Genomic DNA, 17,467 nt, shown 5'->3' on the forward strand with positions numbered 1-17,467 from the left:
TAGGTCTTCAGCAACCCGCCAAAGTTTGCCGCAAAAGGCGACTATGCTTGTCGTAAGAGGCGACTAACGGGATCGGGTGGTCAGGCTCGCTGACTTGGTTGATGCATGTCATCCCATCCCAAACGCGTGGATCGATGCTCATGATGTTCATGATTTCAATCACAGGATTGTAAATCACTGGATTGTCTGGTCCAGACTCGATTACAGTATTTACAGACCGCCGTCATATAGCTGGAATATTCCTGAATGCGGCGTTAAACAACAAACAAACAACAGTGTTTGACTTAGCACCAGCAGTAGCAATATCCACAGAAGTATCAATACACATTTCAAACATAGAAACTTTATTACAAAAATATATGCATATCTACGTCCACCAGGAAAATGACATATGAATCACTACATCATGAGCAGGTCTAGGTCAACACTATACATGTACTGAAACTGAATAAACACATCCCTGTATTACATGCTAACACCGTGTTGATGTGGTAGTGAGTGAGTATGGTTTTACGCCGCTGTTAACAATATTCCAGCAATATCACGACTTGTACCCGGGGCGGTAGGGTAGCCAACTGGTTAAAGCGTTCGCTCGTCACGCCGAAGGTCCGGGTTCAGTTCCCCACATGGGTACAATGTGTGAAGACCATATCTGGTGATATCGCTTGACTATTTCTAAAAGCGGCGTTAAACCATATACACTTACGGGGAATCAAACCAAGGCCTTCGGCGTGACGAGCGAACGCTTTCACCACTTCTCTACCCTATTGCCAAATACTTGTACGTTATACAACAACACTGCTACAATACAAATAATATACACATTATCATAAAAGCAATATTATTTCACTCTCAAACCCTTATATACAAGCTATCACAGTTTTGCTTTGGGGTTATGGAACAACACATTATCTCTACGACACAAGCCAATCGAGACTAGATACATTTATATATGACAAAATTAATATTTCACTCTCAAAATTCTATAATACAAACTATCACAGTTTTGCTTTGGGGTACAGGTGAACCTGTAAAATGCGAACGCTATGTACAAGACTACATACGCTAAAATGAACCAATTCACTCTCAAACATCAATAATACCAACAACCACAGCAAACACTATATACATGAGCACATACGCTGGAAAGTAACACTCACTCTCATAATTATATCATTGCAAACTATCACAGTTTTTGCTTTGGGGCACGAATATATTAAATATATATCGTTTTTCACTTTACATATTTACATAATCATTTAGACAAAATGCATAATGACCATTTGCATAAAAAGAACATTTGCATATATTCACAAACTTGCATGATAAACATATGCAATATAAATATTAAAAATAAAACATTTAATAAATATTCAATAAAACAAAATAAGTTCGAAAAGGTTTGATCAAAACGATCAAACTATCGATCTTGTGAAATGTTAGGCACTTCAAAAACATAGACATAGTCACGAAACGAACGTTGAACCATCGAAAGGAATCTGCTTTGTGACGAAAGACATGAAACAACGACTGGCAATGCTCTCTGATCGAAAATGTTCAATACAGGTATTTAATGTTAATGTAGCGAACAAGGTTCCTGCCTCCGTATTAACATGGCACCTAAACACTGAACGAGGAACATCAAAATGAAAACCCACAAAAAAACGAACAAGTATTTTACACATCGACGTGTGACAGCTTGTCAGCAATTCCTTGTCATTAAATGTCGGAGACATTTTGGAGCAAAGCAAAGACCCTTTTACTTGGTACCAAACATACGTCCCAATATGTGGAATAGTTTACTCGTTCTGGAAGACGAGTGACTTCTGTCACATTATCACATCACAACCTACAATTTATAAAAATGTGTAGATAATTGAGACCGCACGCCCAGCCAACAAACAATACTTGTGTTTCCGGTGAAGGGTCATTTCATCTGTGGCCCTGACATTGCTATCCACTAGTAACTATTGTTCAAGAAAACTCATCAATATTGATATATAAACAAATGTTCTACCTATATGTTGTGATCATGTTCCCTGAAACACGAGTATTGGTTTGGCCCCTTTTAAAAGGGAGCAAATGCTGTCTCTCATTCTCTTGGTGTAGAATGCTCCACTGGTTCTAAGTCTAGTTCCCTAGCAGCCGTTGTTTGCTGAGTAGGTTGAGCCGAGGTTGTCTCTGAGGGAGTCTCTGGCTGATCGGTGGATTGAGCTATTTCAGGTTGGGCCGGGGTGGTTTCGGGTTGGGCCGGGGTGGTTTCAGGTTGGGCCGGGTCGGTTTCAGGTTCGACCGGGGTGGTTTCGGGTTGGGCTGGGGTGGTTTCAGGTTGGGTCGGGTCGGTTTCAGGTGTGACCGGGGTGGCGCCTGACTCATCCGGGGTTGTTTCGGGTGGGACCGGGGTGGCGCCTGACTCATCCGGGGCGGTTTCGGGTGGAACTGGAGCTGCATCTACTTCAGTTGGGATGCTTTCTTGCTCATTCCCTGACTGAACCGCCTCCGAGCCACCTTGGACTACATCCGCCACCTGCACATCCGACAGCTCTTTCACCGTAGTTACCTCCCCTTCCGTTTCTTGACCTTGAACTTGTTCTCCAGCTACAGCTACCAAAAACTCGTCAACCTTCATCACTTCCACTCTCTCCTCCGGCTCCATCTTGCCGTCAGCACCATCCTGTGCGGGTTCCGGTTCATCAGTGCGGGGCGAGATGCCCGGGAGCTTGGTGGGAGAACTCGGCACGTCTTCAGACTCCTCTTCAATCACTGTCATGGGTGATGTCTTGGGATCAAGAGGAGGAAGACGACGTGGGTTTCCTTGCGCGTCTACTGGCCCCACTTCCTCGACACTAGGTGGCAACGGCGTGAAGGAGTCCTTCATTTCATCCGCAGGTGGAGTGATCGTCACGACAATATTGGCCTCCACATCGTCACTCGATGGCTCAACTCTCCCTTGACTACACTCGGGACAGCAACAGTCATAGCATTTCATTAGCATCGCCTTCGTCCACGACAGACATCCGCAGCATTGGAACAAGCTCCATCGCATACAGGAGTGAGTCTCGGTGCAGACGGTGAAACATTTCCCGCCACAAATGGTCTTGTACAGCCTCATCCTTTTCTTCCCACAGAACAGGAACAGGAACAAGACAACTAGGAGTGTGATCATGATGATTGCGAAGGATACACCAACAGCAATGCCTGCAGTGTTACCGGTGAGAGGAGCAGCAACGGGGGTGGTGGTCGCAGCCGTTGTCGAAGTCGTCGTCGTGTCAAAGGGAACTGAAAATAATAACCGTCGTCTAATATTGTCCTATTTGAAATGGTGAATAACCTGCCTCATTTTATACTTTTCGGTGCTCTTAGTGTTCCTGCATAAATGTCTGTTATAACAGATAACGTTAATCTAAAACATAATATATTCCGTATATACTGACGGAAATAAATAAGAGAACGGATATAAATGGATTTTGCAATTGGTATTATACTACAATGTAGGTTGTTTTTGCAATGCTGTGACACATGATATAATACAATTACCGTATTTGACGTAATAAGCGCCCCGGGCTCTCTCAAAATTAGAAATAGGGGGCTCTTATTAGAATATTATTTTTGTGCAAAAAAAAACAGCTGAAAGATAAATTTCGTGGTTTATGCTGACAGCCTGAAATGTTAATGTACGACAGATATATTTTTCCAGAATTTAATTGCCCATAATTAAGGGTGCATATAACACTCGAGTGCGTATTATACGCGAATAAATGAGTCTTGTGTACATTGATCAATCGGAAGGGGTGCTAATTGGGATTGTTCACTAGCTAATATATAAGCAAATATCGCCGTGGGCGCTTATTACGTCGAATACGGTATATTACATATTGAAGACTTACATTGACCAGTCTAAATCATCAAACGTTCTGCTCTATCACAATGTGATCCCGTTCTACACCAATAGAGTGAGTGAATGTTTTTAAGTCACTTGTGGCAATATCCCAGCAATATCACGGCGGGGGACACCAAAAATGGGCTTCACACATTGTATCTATGTGGGGAATCGAACCCGGTCTTTCGGAGTGACGATAAACGCTTTATTTTGTAACATTTTTTCTGGATCAATTTTTTTCAAAATCTTAAATCGGTGGTCGAAATAGACTTTAAAAATAAATATGTTCGGTAGTGTGAAAACATGAACTGAAAGAAACATGCTACAAAATACCCTTTGTTATGTACCACCTTTCGTTATCTTATTAATTTTGTTGTCCTTACCTGTACATACATATGCTCTCTGCCTCGTGGCATTCATTCACCTGATGGAGGAGTAAGCATATACTCCGAAACGTTGCGTTCCTCATAATAAAGAAGTTGGCATCCATATATTCTCTTCCTTATGTGTATCACTTCTAAATGCCTTTCAAAGACGTGATATTTATACAGAGTAACTTCCCTTCCTACGACTGATCTTTTGATTTTTCCTCATTGCTGTATGTTTATATAAAGAAACATTCGTTGTTCTTTACATAAAAATTAATATATTAAGACCACGCTTACGTTCCAATGATAAACAGTAAATGACAATAAATTACAGGCAGTGTTATCATTGTGCGTTATTTTGCATTGCACAGAATGTTTCAGTCAAACATATGGAATTGTACCCCAAAACCTCTAGCTGAAATGCATTTAACATGCATGTTCATTAATAATTATGCATGCAAAGGCAAAACGTGTGCGAAAGAATAAATACGAAAGAGTGAAAAAAGTGTGCTGATTGGGCTAAATTGAAATGCAACAGTTATTCTTGTCGTCATTTCCATTAACAAAGATACATTTCGCAAGAGGCAAACACTGACGTCACTTTTAAATTTTTGGATTCTAATAATAGAATTCAAATAACGATGACGTACATCTTGTCAGTGACATAGTCAGTCAAGTATATTAGCCATTTTGACGGCAGTGTATGTAAATAAAAGCGACAAAAACCATTTCCATAATCACAAGAAGTCACCATTGTACGTGTCCGACTATGTCATTAGCATGTGTTTAGGAGTCACTATAAAATAGTCATGGCACAAGGTATTCGCAAAACGTTGAGGATATCCTGCCCCACCGATGGCACCCGTTACAAACACATGCAAAGGGAAGTCAATTCTTCATCTTAACAAACGTATGGTACAAAACAGGGAATTGCATCGGACATTATTTTGGTCACTGATGCGTCACATTTGGTCAAATTTGGAATAACCTCCACATCTTGTCTTTAGAGTACTATAAAGCAGAGAACATTTTAAACACAAACTGAACACAAAATTAATGAATTGTTTCTTTCTCTCGATTAAAAGTGTTCTGTTTTGTTATTTTTTCTTCTTCGATCGCGGAGTATTTTTCGATTTTTTGGAGCGTGATGTCTCATTTTTGGACTTCTTTGATCTCGAGGTGTCTTTGTCAGTTTTTTCGTCACGGGGCGACGTATCAGTGTCCGTGTTGATCTTCGGCACTTTAGCGACGGTACTACTCGCAATATCAGTCTGAGTAGCCTCCCTTGGGCCTTCAGGATCAGCCGCAACGTCAGGTACAGCCAAGAGGTCATTTGAACCATCCTCAACTTTCAAGTCAGTATGGCCTTCCCCTGCCGCATCTGTTTCAGTTCCGGCATCCTTAGACGAAGTGACAGCCTCGTTTTCAGATACAGTTACGTCACGAGGGCTGGTCACGTCGTTTTCCACATCCATAATAGACACAGCGATGCGAGACTTGGGTCTTATGTCGGAATTGGGTTTAACAGTCTCCTCCTTTGGGTCAACTTTCTTTTTCTTCAGTTTGAAAAACACACCGAAGACCACCGCGCCAATGACCAACAGCAGGAGCAATGACACAGTCCCAGAGACGACGGAAGTGACGTCAGCACTTGCGACTGCTGCTGGTGTGGTAGGGGTCGGCACTGTAAAGAGACACGTACACTTCAGTGCATTGTCTCTTGATTGTAGGGCGCGGTTACTCGTATTACTAATTCCATAGGCAATAATGTACAGGGTAATGCCTAATCGAATATAAAGCGATGGTTTCCGACAACAAAATTTATTTAATTCTTAATCTTTTTCAAGCAACATTTAACACCTATTTAACGCGAAACTCGTATATGGGAAACGCAAGTTATGAATTGTACAAATATAACACAAATGTCGAGGTCAGTGTCCTCGTTTCAAGCTTAACTAATGGCACTTATGTGTTGACCAATAAGGCTTCAGCAACCCATGCTTGCCGTAAAAGGCGACTATGCTTGTGGTAAAAGGCGAGTAACGGGATCGGGTGGTCAGGCTCACTGACTTGGTTGATACATGTCATCGATCCAAATTGCGTGGATCGATGCACATTATGTCAATCACTGGATTTTCTGGTCCAAACTCGATTATTTTACAGACCGCCGTCATATAGCTGAAAATTGCTGAGTGCGGCGTTAAACAACAAACAAACAAACAAACCAATAAGGACATTAATCATCACAGAGGACTGACCAGTTTATCCATACACGTCAGCGGTCAGTCACGTCAATGAGGCTGAGATGAAGAAGTCGGCAATGGCGGCATTTGAAACATAACTATCACTAACATCTGAGGCCCCTGTGAACTGAGATTCTCGCGCTTCGACGGTGAAAGGGTGAATGGATACAGTAGAACTAGGGTGAAAAGGATGCTAGCATGCAGTATCGAATTAGAGTGCATAGACACAGTTTGAATATTTGCATTGTGAGAATGAGTGGTTATTGTTGAACGCCCATCTTTGCAATATTCCAGCCCATAGGAGGGGCACTAAAAATGGGTTGCCTCACTCAGTATACCCATGTTAGGGTATGAACCCGGGTCTCCAGCGTTTCGACGAACGCTTTGACCATTTGACCACCTCGCTGATCTATGTGCATTGGTAACGGAAGGGGGGGATGCTTGACTAGAGCAGAAAAGCGTTGTAGAGATTGACGTCACTTCACAACACTAAAGAAAACGCAGCAACTTACCACAGGTCTCTGAAAGTTGGAAATCAAAGAATTAAATTTGATTGAAAAATATACAAAAATGAATGTCTTTTATCAGCGTTGTGCTATTCATGATACAAAAATTAGCTATTTAACATCAATCATATTTGAATAGATCACGCTATTATTGTGAAAAAGTATTGGTCGGTTGATTTTAACGCTGATTTGAACAGTCATACAAGCGTGTCAGTTTAATTAAGGAGGAACATTCAAGGTCACGCAAGTCGTAAACTTTAACACTTTGGTGAAACCAACGAGGTTGGATATGGCGCTGACAAACCAAGGATCATAATCGGGGCGAATCTGGGATTCGAACTTGCAACTAGCGGATCCGGGTTGCGGGTGACATACAACGAACTGTGGTCTCTTAGACTTCAGAAGCGTGTCTAGATAGAGGAGTGTGAACTTACGGTTAGCAGTCAGCTGAAGTGTGGCTCCGGTAGCCACGTAGGTTGAGGTCTGGTTGCCCTGGCAGATCTGGGCGCTTTCACTGACGTTGACAACACTTCCGGTCTCTGAGACGGCCTGTGGACAGCAAAGGCACCAATGGTGAAACACAGATAGTCGATGATTACAGCTGGACACTAGCAGGAGAACAAATAAAAACTGTCCAACGTTGGAATCATGACACGACCAGTAACGTCACTCTAACAGAATCCGGTAGTTACTTCTTCCATAAGTTGGGACAAAACCAGTGTTGGTTCCTCAGTGCGAAATTCCTCGTCTTATTCGTGACCACTCGTTTCATTCCGGGACAAGCCGGTTACGGAAAGGGACGAGTGGTGACGGCTGAATCAGGCTTAGGACCTGGCCACCGATGAACAAAGTATAATACGTTCTCACAGCGTTACGGCTGTCATATAACAGGTGTCGGTCTAACGCCAATCGTAACGCCAAGGCGCATGGAAGTGTGTTCTTGGTTCACAGACAAACAAACGGCGAGGTATAAGAGCATTTTGGACCCACTGACAATGTCATTGTCTTCTTGTGAAGTTACGGAAAATATTGAAATATTGGTTTGAAAATACTCAGACATGTTCAAATGGCAACTAATTGTTTTCTTCTTACACTTGCAAGTTTTGGACATCTGACATGTAAAAATAAATACACGTGGCTCAGATGCGTGACTGAAATCTAACAATGAGTCTTTATCTATATCTCCAGGATAATCAGCCTCGAACAAAGACTAGGCTCTGAAATTAAAATGTTTTACAGAATAGAAACAAATTATCTTAATAAAATATAATAAAAAGCAGCACAAAGACTCTTCATTTTCAGACCTGAAACCGTAGTAGTCTAGACTTTCCAACTATACTGATGGAAATGAATAAGGCAACACTATCATGGGTTCCAAGGCCTGGACCCACTTGCACAAAGCGATCTTAGCGCTAAGATGATCTTAACTCCCATACTTTAACATAGGCTTACAATAGTCTTAGTGCTATGGTCGCTTTGTGCAAGTGGGCCCTGGTCTACCAATTACGGCGTGGAAACAATGCACACAAACACATGTACAAATGTACTGACAGTGAAGCTTATTTCCCTCTTTTTGTTCCCTTATTCGTTTCCATCAGTATACTTTAGACTTGCGTGGGCTGTGTTTTATATATTTGTTTCAGGGTCTGTATGCAAGACTATCCTTAATTTTACAGGGTGGATGTCAAGCTCCAAAGCATGCAAGTGATGAAACGATTTAAGTGTTATTTCAATGTACATGGACACATCGTTATATAAGTGTAATAATCTTGGACGCGACGTTAAACCCCATTTCACCTCACCTCACCAGATATGAACACAACCCTTCTGGCATCGAACTCACGATTACCAAAGTCGTAGCTCAATGGGACATTTCACGCCTGTTGTTTACTGTTCTAGTAGGTGAGGTGAAATGGGGTTTAACTTCGCGTCCAAGATTATTGCACTTATATAGCGACGTGCATGTACGTGTGTGTGTTTGTGTGGCTGCTTGTACTAGTCCGGACTTATACCGATTTATAGTGCTAGCCCACTGAATTACCATGCCGCAGTTTAACATGAATACCCCACTCAGACACAGTATACTAGCTCCGAGCCGACCAGTCCTTGTTTTAGCCCCATAATGCCAAGCGCCAGACATGGTAACAACGAGTACCATCTTTTAACGTCATTGGTATGACGCGGTCGGGGATCGAACCCCGGACCTTCCGCTCTCCGGGCGGACGCTCTACCACTAGACCACGGAGGCGGTCTGCTGTTCTAGTAAACTGCCGGGCAAAAGAAAATACACCCCAATGTTTGATGGTGGCTCTGATGTTACAAACCAAAAAATGGTTATTCGATGGTGATGTATGTATTTGATACGTGTATCAGAGTCGTGTTTGGGGCCATACGTTTGTACTGTTTCGGGGACAGCTTTCAGACTAGTAAAGATTTGATAAAATTTGTAATTTGTTGGCTAAATCCAATTTGTAAGGGTATACTTTCTTTTGCTCGGCTGTGTATATAGTGAAGTATGTTGAACATATAAACATACCAAACACGTATATCTGTACGTTGAGCTCTCGTCAGTGGTGGTGTCGTTGTTGTAGACGATGACGTATGTTGTAGACGTGGACGTGTCGGTCTGGTTGTACACACAGTTGACCACGCCCCCACCTGAAATGACATCACCTCGCTTTCTTAGGATCAAGAATGTACGGGAGACAAGACTATCACTGCTATGACAAACTTGCTCACCCTTCTACCCAGGGTTCCTTGCGGTCAACTTGGTACCCCACACTCCTACCCAGAGCTCATATCACTCCAGCACGATTCGTCGGCCCATTTAATAAATTACACATCTTTTTTTTATAAAAATTGCACGACTTTTGGATAAATAAATACTTAGCAATACATTCCCAGATGGTAGCAGACCTTAGGAATGCGAGATCTACTTCCCGTAATATCTCTGACCCTGAGACAACACGTACTGGAGAATGCGAGATCTACTTCCCGTAATATCTCTGACCCTGAGACAACACGTACTGGAGAATGCGAGATCTACTTCCCGTAATATCTCTGACCCTGAGACAACACGTACTGGAGAATGCGAGATCTACTTCCCGTAATATCTCTGACCCTGAGACAACACCTACTGGAGAATGCGAGATCTACTTCCCGTAATATCTCTGACCCTGAGACAACACGTACTGGAGAATGCGAGATCTACTTCCCGTAATATCTCTGACCCTGAGACAACACGTACTGGAGAATGCGAGATCTACTTCCCGTCATACCCATGATCCTGAGACAACACGTACTGGAGAATGCGAGATCTACTTCCCGTAATATCTGTGACCCTGGGACAACACGTACTGGAGAATGCGACCTTCTGACTGCAGGTGGAGAGGTTGAAGGTCATGGCTGTGAGGTCGGTACAGACGTCGAGGTTGGAGCCGCTAGAGCACACGTCTCCGCTTCCGGCGTCGTATGTGTAGGCGAACTTCCCCAATAATGCGTCTGGACACTGGCTGTAGGCACTGCTGGCTGAACCTGGCGATGTACCACAGAACTTAACCTTGGTTTACGTGAACGTCACAGACTACATCTACATCTAAATACAGTCATGGTGGTCACGAAGTTGAGTGAGTGAGTGAGTGAGTATGGTTTTACGCCGCTTTTAGCAATATTCCAGCAATATCACGGCGGGGGACACCAGAAATGGGCTTCACACATTGTACCCATGTCGGGAATCGAACCCGGGTCTTCGGCGTGACGAGCGAACGCTTTAACCACTAGGCTACCCGACCGCCCCCACGAAGTTGAGCCCATATTCATTAAAAAAGTATCTGGGCGATCTTAGCGTTACGGATGGAATCCTGGAAGGGACATTGTCGCGACGATGCCACAACGCGACATTTTTCAACGTCAAAATGTGTCGCGTTGTCGCATTGTAGCCCAATTAAAAATGTGTGAGAAAGGCGTTAAAATTTGCGACAATGCGACATATAGATAATGTCGCGTTGTCGGATTGTCGCGCTTTAGTTAATTTTGACACTTTTTGCTCTTTTTGTCAGGGCGACAATGAGACAACGCGACAATGTCCCCTCTAGGATTCCATAGTTACGACTGTCGTAGGTATTCGTTTACGTATGGGAGTTATGACCGTCTGAGTGCTAAAATCGCTGAGATTCCTCTTCAAAACGTGATCGTGACGTTGCAATATGCTACGTCCAATACGCTAACATAGGCTTACGCCTGTCGTTGAGCTCAGATGACGTGTGACTCTGAGGCCTGAGGACGATGTTATCACTACGACAGACGTGCGTCTGTGTCAAATTTAACAGCAGTGCCAAGATCGTTTCGCGGGAGCCGATTCAAGAATACTCGTATACAAGAAAACGAAATGTTTAAGGTGGAATTTGACACCAGGCATTTAGAAATTAGAAGAACACGGATAAATGAAATTTAATGGATAACAACTTTGATTCAATTACAAACAATAAAGAGTGAGTGAGTGAGTTGGGTTTAACGCCGGTTTGAACAGTATTCCAGTTATATCACGGCGTATCAGCTAAATGTGGGAGGAAAGCCCGAAGTGATGCAGGTCTCAGACGTTTACCACTTCGGTGAAACCCACGAGCACGGGTATGGTGCTGACAAACCTTGAAACATAATCGGGGCGTACCGGGATTCGAGCCCATAATCAAAGATTTCTAGCGTGCCCAAGGGACGCAACTCTGCACAGCGAATTGCGGCGCCTAATTCTATTACTGGAACAAACATTTAAGTTGTCCATAAAAGGGTTATATCTTCAGGTTTGATGTGGTTTTTTTAAAACGAATGTTTTTTCCCCTGGTCATCTAATGGCATCTATTTGCAGACATGGCTGGAATAGTGCTAAAATGTAAAACCATCCTCACACATTCACAACGGTGTGGGAGGGGGCACGGGTGGCCCAGTCGTCTAAGGCGCCGCAATTCGCTGTGCAGAGTTGCGTCCCTTGGGCACGCCAGAAACCTATGATTGTGGGTTCGAATCCCATTAAGCTGACACGCCGCGATATAACTGGAATACTGTTAAAAGCGGCGATAAACCCAACTCACTCACTCACTCACTCACAACGGTGTGGTAATCATATCTTGCAATATTCTAAATATATTTCAGTAAATCAGAACTTTTCTGTCTAAAATTTATATCAATCTCACCATCTTTGATGAGGATGTCTTCGCTGCCGGTGGCGTATGGGGTTGTCACGTCACAGAGGGTGCTGGCGCTGAGCGTTGTCCCTGTGGGGAGGACCTTTATGCGCCAGTTGCTCGCATCATTCAGTGTAGCTGAATAAACGGAAGCAGTAACCATACGTTTATTATTTCATCATTCAATGAAGCCGGGTTTTGATTCTTGTACCGAGGGGAATACCAAAGAAGGTTCGTGTTTAAGATCTGATTTCCACTTTTCTATTCCCAAAATACTACCAAAGTACAGCGATAAATCATCTGTGAATATGCGGGTTAGAATAAGCCCCCAACAAAGACCAAAGAAACAGAAAAGCAGTTATGACTAAATCTTCAAGAGTTAATCCCCCATGAAGATCCGGGGTAGAATTGGTCTTCAGCAACCCATGCTTGTCGTAGAGGCGACTAACGGGATCGGGTGGTCAGGCTCGCTGACTTGGTTGATGCATGTCATCGTATCGCAATTGCGTAGATCGATGCTCATTATGTCAATCACTGGATTGTCTGGTTCAGACTCGATTATTTACAGACAGACGCCATATAGCTGGAATATTGATGTGTGCGGCGTTAAACAACAAACAAACAAACAAAACTCCAAGTACTGACTCGTTGCATGCTGGAGTTTGTACTTGATACTGGTGGTGAGCATGGTGATGTCGTTGAAGCAGGTGACGACGTCGAGCTGATTATTGAGGACCGACACTGTCGTTGTTGACCTGGAGTAACAGAATAGAGCTTATCATAAGTGACAGTCGTAGACCCTGTTACTAACCACAAACATGTCGTCGTTGATCTTATTATTTACTCCAGAAATGATACTTATAGATCTTATTATTTACTACAGAAGTGATAGCCATAGATCTTATTATTTACTACAGAAGAGATAGCCGTAGATCTTATTATTTACTACAGAAGAGATAACCATAGATCTTATTATTTGCTACAGAAGTGATAGCCATAGATTTTATTATTTACTACAGAAGTGATAGCCATAGATCTTATTATTTACTACAGAATTGATAGCCATAGATCTTATTATTTACTACAGAAATGATAGCCATAGATCTTATTATTTACTACAGAAGTGATAGCCATAGATCTTATTATTTACTACAGAATTTATAGCCATAGTTCTTATTATTTACTACAGAATTGATAGCCAAAGATCTTATTATTTACTACAGAATTTATAGCGATAGATCTTATTATGTACTACAGAAGTGATAGCCATAGATCTTATTATTTACTACAGAATTGAAAAACAAGGGCTGGTCGGTTCTGTATACTGTGTTTAAGTAGGATATCCATGTTGAACTGTGGAAAGGCAATAATAGTATAGTGCAAAAACACTGAACGCATCTTCCCGAGGCAAGAGAGTAAACTGACTTTAAACGTCCAATTTCCACCCTTGCCGGACTAGGCTGGAATTCCTGGGCTCGATCGTAGCGCCACCAGTGGCTATTATGAGTTATGTCCCTTCTATGCCTCTCCTATGGACCAATCAGATTCCACCTCTTGTATCACTTGCATTCACACTCCGGCGCAGTGGTGACTTAGCATACCACCACTGCCACAGGCTAATTTGCATATCACGTGACCGGACTTTTCTCTTGTTTGTAAACAAACGCGCTTTTTCAGAAATCGGACTAATCCATGTATTTAGGGGCGCTTTACAAATTGTATTGCATAATTTTATAGATAATTATGCTGCTACAGCTGCCACAGTGAGTTGCATGACAAGACATATTTACTCATCAAAGTGACCGTATCTAGCTCTCCGTCGGGCTTCGATGACAGCACGTGGAGCCGTACAACCAATGTAAACATAGGATAACTACGCAAATGGAAATAGTATTTCACGATTTGGGATATTTGCCCACTGAAAGTTAACTATATGACACATGTTTATCTAAATTTGTAGACTTGTTAAAAATGAAACAGATGAAAAACATATGCACTATCTTGAATGGACTGTGAAAGATGTAACGAATCGTCACATGGCGCTGGCCTGTGGCAGAGGTACTATGTTGGTCGCATGGAACTCTGGGTAGGAGAGTGACTTGCATTAACTTGTGCGCCCGGTCGATCGATAATCAAGATCTATATTGTGCTAGAACGGGTCTTACATCGCCAAGTGCATCAAATCAAATGAGCACCTTGATTAAAAACATGAAAAGATTTGGAAAAAATCTGTTGACAACGAGTTGGCGGTGCACATGCTTTGCAAATCCTGCAATCGACCGAAATCTGATTGACAGTTTACGAACCGGATTTCGATTTCGTTGCGCGATTGTGATTGGACTATGCAAAGACTCGTTAGTCCAGCCAAAATGTAACTCCATAATACCAGCCTTGTTCGGCAAGGGTGGAAACTGGACTTTTATAGTCAGTTAACTCACTTGCCTCGGGAAGATGTACTGAACGCGACATGAAGCCCATTTCACCTCACCTCGACGTCTCCGATCCGACAGAATGGCCACAGAATTTGCACGAATTTGCAAAGTGAAGCCATCTTGATTGCGACTTTAAACCCCATTTCACCTATCATATAGATGAGGTTCGCTCTAAGTTAGTGATAAACATGATGGAAACGATGACGTCACTTCAGAAACGAAGTTTTGGTGGTGAAAGACTCCTGAGTATATAGAAAGTTAGATTGTAGATATGATACGCTGGATAATCGATGATGTTCATGCTATCGACCACTAGTTTGATGACCATTACCTGAGTAGATACTGTGTGCCATCTAGCGTGTCACAGTCGAAGACGAGGTTGCCGAAGGTGTAGACTGACGGGATCGTCACCTGGGATGTCGTAAATGTGATCGTGCCCATCGTCGAGGTGACCCATGACCCTGTGAGGTCAGACGGGAAGGTGCAAGCGCCATCTGGAAAGTACGGTTTAAATAAAGCATTGCATATAATTTAATGAATTTAATGGAAATATTTTGCAGAATTGGTAAGAATTTAAATACAAATTCGTTGAAGTACATCACTGCAAAATTATTTAAATTTGTTAATTCCAAGGACCACATTTCGTACTGCAGGTTTTGTTTGTTTGTTGGTTAGCGCCGCACTCAGCAATATTCCAGCTATATGACGGCGGTCTGTAATTAATCGAGTCTGGACCAGACAATCCAGTCATTGACATCATGAGCATCGATCCACACAATAGGGATCGATGACATGCATCAACCAAGTCAACGAGTCTGACCACCCGATCCCGTTAGTCGCCCCTTACGACAAGCATAGTCGCCTTTAACGGCAAGCATGGGTTGCTGAAGACCTATTCTACCCCGGATCTTCACGGGTCCGTGCTGCAAGTGGATACTAGTATATATCGCGGAATTATGTGGATGTATGTCGAAATATATACAACAAACCCTCGTTAACTGAAACTTCGTGAACTCGACACATCATTTAAGGCGATGTAACTCTGTAACTACTGAATATCTATCGAAACATTAACATTCCCGTTGTATCGAACTGCTGATTACTCGATATAGTTTCATAGGACTTGGTCAGCACTGCACATAAAACGGCGCACGAGTATGGAAATAGTTGCTTTAGATGTTGTAATATCAATGTCAAAACACTTATGCAATGAATTGTGGAACAGTCATTGAATCTGTGATATTTCCGAGATAGCGCATTATTAAACTCACTTTGTTCCATTGACATTTATATAAATGGTTTATGGTTGATGCAATTCAAGGTGGACACGCGTAACTGCGATACACCATGTTATATTATCGCAACTTCATGCGAACGTGAACGAAATGTCGGTACGGTTCACATACGCCTATTGTCAGTTGGGATTCTGGATTAGAAATGACCCCAGCAACCTAAAAGTATTCTCGTAATGGATCGGGTGGTCAGGCTCGCTGACTTGCATGTCATCGTACCCCGACAGCATGGGACATTGCTCATAGTATCAATCACTGGATTGTCTGGTCCAGACTCGTTTATTTACAGACCGTCGTCATATAGCTGGAATATTGCTAACTGCGGCGTTAAACAACACACACGCATATACAAGACCTGCGTTAATCATGTGGCGAGAGGACCTGTTCAACCAAGACATATCAATGTTGCTATGGTCGTAACAGCCACACCTTTCCAAGAGTCATAGCTCTAGTTACTTGCGACCGCCTCCGTGGTCTTGTGGTAGAGCGTCCGCCCGGAGAGCGGAAGGTCCAGGGTTCGATCCCGGGCCGCGTCATACAAAAAGACGTTAAAAGATTGTACTTGTTGTTACCCTGTCTGGCGCTCGGCATTAAGGGGCTAAAACAAGGACTGGTCGGCTCGGAGTCAGTATACTGTGTCTGAGTGGGGTATTCATGTTAAACTGCGGCATGGTATCTCAGTGAGCTAGCACTATAAATCGGCATCAGTCCGGACTAGTACAAGCAGCCACACACACACATACACGTGCATGCACGTCGCTATATAAGTGCAATAATCTTGGACGCGACGTTAAACCCCATTTCACCTCACCTCTAGTTACTTGCGAAAGTGAAACTCGGCTTCAGGAATGACCCCCAAAATTAATATCACTGTATCCTAATATTTATCTGTACACACTGTAATAAAATAAATGTAAAGGTGAGAGGTTAGAAATGTATCCTTTAATATACGGCCAGGTATCCATGTTATCACAACCTAAAACCCGATGTACCATCCACATTTAACAAAATTAATAAATTAATAAACAAATTACGTACCAGCATTTTTACAAAACACTAGAAGACACACAGTAATCAGTGATTTCATCATGGTTTGCGAAATGGGAGTCTTCTGTGTGCCGTGAGTTATCCCTGTGTCATGATGGTCCGAGCGCCCTCACTGTACTCAGACTGTGTTAGGATCTAACGAAGCCCTGTTACCACGGGTTTTGTACGACATCAGTAATCACCAATCATATGCAGTAAACAGTATTAGAGCGTCTCAACAATGGGAGCAATCACTGAATCGGAGTCCTGGTGACGTGGCATGGCTAGGGTAGGGGGAACGAGGTTGGGATTATCCCCGCGATAATCCGTGGCTACTGTTGGGTGCGAGAGGGATATATAATTAGTGCTTTGTGTCCGTGATTTATGCTCCCAAGGAAGTGGTTTTGGAAATTATATTTCCTTACGTCATTTGGTTGGCTTAATTTGTTCGTTGAAAACCACGGTTCGCTTGGTGTCTTATCGGATTAGTATGTTGTCATGCCATGTTTTCATATTGTATTTTTCATTATTTTTCATCAG

The 17,467-nt window shown here is 42.7% G+C and overlaps 1 protein-coding gene across 1 annotated transcript; it reads right to left on the bottom strand.

Moving 5' to 3' along the window:
- Nucleotides 1–327: 327 nt before the first annotated feature.
- LOC124133762 (cell wall adhesin EAP1-like) lies at nucleotides 328–17,072 on the bottom strand. Its single transcript, XM_046498286.2, has 9 exons — nucleotides 16,940–17,072; nucleotides 14,941–15,103; nucleotides 12,823–12,932; nucleotides 12,187–12,315; nucleotides 10,355–10,531; nucleotides 9,534–9,655; nucleotides 7,432–7,546; nucleotides 7,004–7,012; nucleotides 328–3,279 (listed from the first exon to the last, which is right to left on the bottom strand). The coding sequence occupies exons 1-9, from the start codon at nucleotides 16,989–16,991 to the stop codon at nucleotides 2,093–2,095; spliced, it is 2,064 nt and encodes a 687-aa protein (XP_046354242.2). The 5' UTR covers nucleotides 16,992–17,072; the 3' UTR covers nucleotides 328–2,092.
- Nucleotides 17,073–17,467: the final 395 nt, after the last annotated feature.

The sequence above is a fragment of the Haliotis rufescens genome, unplaced genomic scaffold (genome assembly GCF_023055435.1).
Source record: "Haliotis rufescens isolate VD_foot unplaced genomic scaffold, xgHalRufe1.0.p SCAF_7, whole genome shotgun sequence".
NCBI classification, from domain to species: Eukaryota; Metazoa; Mollusca; class Gastropoda; order Lepetellida; family Haliotidae; genus Haliotis; species Haliotis rufescens.